Raw genomic sequence first — 5,652 nt, forward strand, 5'->3', positions numbered from 1 at the left:
ACTCTCAAGTGGCCAAGACTGCAAGTGTGGGTATTTGGACAAGGCAATAGACAGTGGCTCTCCAGGAACTGAGTTTGACAGCCCTGCTCAGAGTCTGTCAGATTTCATCCACTTCTCTCCAATGACACGAAACTAAGTTGCTGGTGAACTGGTGGAAGAATAGCAGAAACCTCATAGTGAACTACACAGTCATGAATAAAACATTTTGTTAAAGATTATTTTCTCAATCATTATTTCTGCTTCTACAGATATCGGTATGATTTTTTTTTTTTCCAACTTTAATTATTTTGGCTAGTACATGTGTATTTATATCTGAAACCATAGGCGGATTAACCATATGGGCAATTGGGCAAGTGCCCAGGGGCACCACGTCCAGGGGGGCACCACGCAAATAAATGTTCTGGGGTAAAACAAGTGATGTATTTTCAAACGTCTATCTAGCTGTGGCCTAGGCCTATACATAGTCTCCCCTTTCATCAGTACATACTAAGTTCTCTGAAAGTTTTGTTAAAATTTTTTTTTTTCTCATGCGTGAAACAGAGGATGCGCGATCTATCACCAGATATTGTCAAGTATTAATTCATATGACTAAATCAAGCTGATGTCATTACAGTGGCATTAGCTGGGTTTCCATCCGAAGGTGCGAATTTAACTTATGTGCAGAATTGGAATATTGCATAAAACATTTGCAAATAAGCATCGTTTCCATCCAATGTGTCAAAGAGCACAACATCGCCACTTTCTGATAAACTGTCACTAAATATAATTACGAAAAGTAGGAGCAGCCACTGAATATAATAACTTTCATATATAATAAACTACTTGCGCCTCAGAGCGAGCAGGCGAAACACAATAAATGTGGTCATTGCTTTCAGAGGTGGATGCTGCTGTTTGGAAACAAAGGTATAAAAGTCAAAAACCACCTCAAATGATCGTAAAAACTTTTTTTGTTTGTTTTTACGATTTGAATCGAGGGAATTGAGGGATTTTAGAAATTGGGCGTTTCCCTCACTCGTTTCTGATACGATACTTCAAAATGCACATAAAAACAGGTTGATGGAAACAGCTAGTTTCACAAAACGCTATTGAATCCTGGTGGATTTAGAGAATAAGAGATCCAGATATTAAACACTGAGATGAGGCAGTGATTTAGTGTGTGATTGAAGCATGTGTTCAGACAGACGTCACACTCACACACTGTCTGCTCTCCTCCATTTCATGCGTCTTTCTGATTTCTCCTCGTAGAAATCATACTGAAATCCTATTCAGCTTGACTGTAAGCAGGTCAGGACCTGTGATGATGCTCTGCACCACTAGAGGGAGTAAGTTTGTTTTTCATATTAGTGGAGTACAAAAAAAACAAGACACACCTTATGCGGGTAGAAACGAAAGTAAAAGAGTAGGAAGAGAAGAGACGCCATTTCAAGACTATGAACATGTTTACTCTGAACGTTTAAAGGGCCGCATATTTTGAGGTAAGTTCAAAATTTATATGTAGCTAACCATGTAGACATATAAAAAAAATAGCTGGTATTTAGGTATATTTAAATGGGATTTAAAACACTAATCATATTTCAACATAAACAAAACTAACAAAATGGTGGAAACTTTGAGGATTAAGGTATGAATTACCTTTAATGTCCCGCGATCTTTGTTTCAGTTGTGCTATGAGTTTTGTACTGCACTAAACTTTAGCTCTAAAATACGGTGACCGGGATGAGACATGTTCGGTTCACTTAGTTTTGTCGTGGCCATGTCTTATTAACTCGTGCGAACGTGATAAAATGTTGTGGCCTCGAGATAATTTTGTCGAGGTAATATCCTTATTTCGTGGCCACAAAATGTGAAGTCGTGGCCTTGAAATCCTGTGTTGAGGGAACAACATCAATTTCTTGTGGCCTCGAGTTTAATGCATAAACAAACCTGCGTGACCATAGCAACCTGGGATTAACAACATAACAATGTCAACAATATACCAATAATGTCTTCACCATCCATTACTATTCTATTTGCTATGATTGAGTGTCATTTCCTCTTTCTGTGTAGATGATGATTTTCTCATGTGACAGTGTCTGCAAAAATACACAAATAAGTTAAAAGTCTGTTTGCTTCTATTCAAGTAAATACAGGTGTTTGTTATGGTCAAAATAAGATATTACGAATGGACAGTGCCTTTCACAATAGTAGAAGAAAGTTAAAATCAGCATTATTGCTTTGATGTTTTTGTGGTTGGACATGTTTATGTACGAATCTAATAATTAGAAATTCTAGGAATATGAATCATAAATTCAAGATTTCTGTTCTGCTGCTTGGTGAAGATGAGGAGAAGGGTGTACAGCTCTGTTCAGTCAAATACATATGTTCTGTTAAATAAATACATAAAAACAAGAACTTAAACTAGATACAATTTTAAAGTTTGTAAAATCTGTTGACATATTAAGAAAAATATAAAGTGTACCTGGAGAGATTGTTGATAGTCTATGTAGAAGTGATTCAACTCAAGAAAATGAGCTTGCTTTCACAGTTACAGATTAAAAAGGGGGCGATAAAGAACCCTGATCCCTCACACACACACACACACACACACACACACACACACACACACACACACACACACACACACATGTTTCTGCATAAATGTGTTTATCAGGAGGATATTGTTCTAAATAAAACTATAATTATTACTTTTCAATTACCATCTTTTTTTTATATCATATTGAGCTATATGTGTGCATTTTTTATAATATGGGGAAAGTAATTAGATTGCAATGTCATCCAGATTAAGACTGTACTTTAATGTAGCTGTGTTGTATAATTGTACCACTGAATTTAACTGTGTTTCCAGGTCTGAAATCAGTCTCTGCACTCTTTTGGCAAATGAGAGTAAGAGAACACTAAAATGAGTCTCCATAATGAGAGAGAAGATGAGGGCACTGCCTCTAAAATGAGTTCTCCATCTCCTGTGTCGAGCTGTGAGTCTATGAAGAGTAATCAATCTATGAAGAATCTGCCCTCTGCATCCAGTGATGCGGTGACCTCTGACCCCAAGTAAGACACTAGCCATTTTAGCATTGACAGATGCTTTTATTCAAAGTGATTTACAGTTCATTCCTGAAGCCTGCAGTGGGTGATTGGTGATACTGTCACAGAGAAGCACAAAACCACTTTCCTTTTTCACTGTCACTGTTCCTTACTGGTGGAATTCGCAACTTTCTAAATCAGCTGAGTCCCTTGCGATTTTCAATACATTTCTAAAGAATTATCTTTGCATACCTCTCGCTTTGTAGTAATGCATGTATTTTTTTAAAATAAGTGTTTTCTTTACTTTCACCATTTCTTACCTTCATCTCTCTATAGCAGGGGTCTTCAAAGTTTTTCAGGGCAAGGAGCAGGGACCCCCTGTTTCAAAATGTGTCAAGCAGAGCTACATATTAAGCATATAGCCTTCAATATTAATAGAAACTAACCAATTATGATTAAGAATAAATATTATTATGTTACATGTATATTATGTTAAGACAGTAAATCAGAACGATCCACTTTATTGTTGTTGCACATGCCTGTATATGACTTGTTAAAATGCGTCATAAAAAACAGGTTGAGATAAAAATCACAATTCATTAGTTGTTTGCAGTTGTTGTAAATTATTTTAACGGATTTGCAGAGTCATACATGTTAATTTTACTAGTCAGATGGACATTTTCAGTTACCTGAACTTTAGCTACAAGTTTATTAAAAAATCACATTTTAATTTTACTGTCAAAAGGACAAATAAACATTTTGTTAAACTTTAGCTTTGTCAGCCCTGTGTTCCCGTGTTTGTTGTGTTTTTCTCCTAATGTGCTCCGTGACCTAGTTTCTCCCTCGTGTTGATTGTGTTCATTGATTTCAGGTGTGTCTTGTCATTAGTCCCTCGTTATCCTGTGTATTTAAGCCCCAGTCTGTTCAGTCTGTATTTGTCAGGTCTAAACGTCATTCCCAGTGCTACGTGTGTGTTCCTTGTAAATAAAGACTGCATTGATTATAATTCTTCCCATCTCCGCACTCCTTCGTCTCCTCACAGCAGCAATCGTGACAAGCTTCAAGTTTACTAAAACCTAACATTTAAATTTTTACTGCGAGATGGACAATTAAAAATCAAATCACTGAGTATCTGAAATGAGTCAGGGTTTTCTAATACAGTGCAGATATAATGTGTAAGCAAGGGCTCCACCATGACAAGAATAGCAATGTACAATGAGACATTTCCGATTATTTACAAGGCATATTTTAAGAACAAATGGAATGAAATTTAAAAATATATTGATACGGATATTTTTCTAGTAATCTATTAGTCTGCATTTACATTGCGCATATCTATTGTGACATGCCATATTTTTGTCCCGTGCTAGTATCACAATGTCAATTGCAGATTCAGAGTGAATCACGCATTTATATGTAGATATCATTTCCAAAACTTAGCAATTATTGTTTCGCCAATTATTATCATTGCAGTATCAAGTGAGGGTGCTCTTGCTTTCGTTATAGGGTGCTTATATTTAAAATTGACTTTGATGTTTTTTACCCATTTTAATTTTTAATGAAAAGTTACTTGTGATCAAACATTAATTGACGGATCCCCTCCAGTACCGCTGTGGACCACCGGTTGAAGACCCTTGCTCTATAGCATGTCCTTTGTACAATTTTGGAACTTTTTTTAATTGCAGCAATTCTCATGTTATTGTCTCCATTTGGTGATTTAAATTTTTTTTTGTTATATTCATTATTTCTTAATTTAACAGATGTTTTCATCCAAATCCACATACTAATAAGTGAAAACCTATGGTGCATTCAAGTTATACAGTATAGCTAGTGCTCTAAAATTATCTATTTTTTTCATCAACATCAACAGGAGAAAGAGACAGAGATCAGAATCTCCAGAACCCAGTGGTGTGTCTCTAACAAGTAATGTATCCATGAGGCAACCCCCTACATTCAGTGATGGACCAATGACCTCTGACCCTTTGTTAGTATATATATTTACTTGCTAATGTACTGCAGTGCATCTCACATGAATAATGATTTAAAAGACATGATGAAATAACAATAAATATAATTAAAATATATGCAACATTCATTGCTCATGGGGGTCAAACTCAGTATATTTATGATGTTTCCAACAGTCATTTTAATCACTGTGATTGTCTTTTCTGACAGATTATCTCTGACCTGCACTGCATCACATGAGACTGGAGATCTGCAGAAACCAGTGGATAATGGTCTTCAGAGAGTCAAAGCCCTGCACAAAACCATCATGAAGAGCAAGTATGAGATATTATTTGAGGGAATCAAACTAAAAGAGACTCAAACCCTTCTGAGCAGGATCTACACACAGCTCTACATCATAGAGGGAGAGAGAGAAGGAGTGAATGAAGAACATGAGGTTTTACGGATGGAGAAAACAGCCAGAACACAACACTCACAAGACAATCTGATCAACTACAATGACATCTTTAAAGCCTCAGCTGAACCAGGATCTGAGGAGAAAGAGCAGATCAAGACTGTTCTTACTAAAGGCATCGCTGGAATCGGAAAAACCGTCTCTGTGCAGAAGTTCATTCTGGACTGGGCCGAGGGAAAAGCCAATCAGGATGTAGATTTCATGTTTGTGCT

The 5,652-nt window shown here is 36.5% G+C and overlaps 1 protein-coding gene across 1 annotated transcript in view; it reads left to right on the forward strand.

Moving 5' to 3' along the window:
* Positions 1 to 2,913: 2,913 nt before the first annotated feature.
* LOC107681555 (uncharacterized) overlaps positions 2,914 to 5,652 on the forward strand; it is a 3,371-nt gene continuing 632 nt past the window's right edge. Inside the window, exons 1-3 of the mRNA XM_016477869.1 lie at positions 2,914 to 3,048; positions 4,892 to 5,005; positions 5,197 to 5,647. Coding sequence (XP_016333355.1) covers positions 2,945 to 3,048; positions 4,892 to 5,005; positions 5,197 to 5,647 — 669 coding nt within the window. The 5' untranslated portion in view covers positions 2,914 to 2,944. The remainder of the gene's footprint in view (positions 3,049 to 4,891; positions 5,006 to 5,196; positions 5,648 to 5,652) is intronic.

Source organism: Sinocyclocheilus anshuiensis, unplaced genomic scaffold (assembly GCF_001515605.1).
Source record: "Sinocyclocheilus anshuiensis isolate Anshui unplaced genomic scaffold, SAMN03320099.WGS_v1.1 scaffold2159, whole genome shotgun sequence".
Taxonomy (NCBI): domain Eukaryota; kingdom Metazoa; phylum Chordata; class Actinopteri; order Cypriniformes; family Cyprinidae; genus Sinocyclocheilus; species Sinocyclocheilus anshuiensis.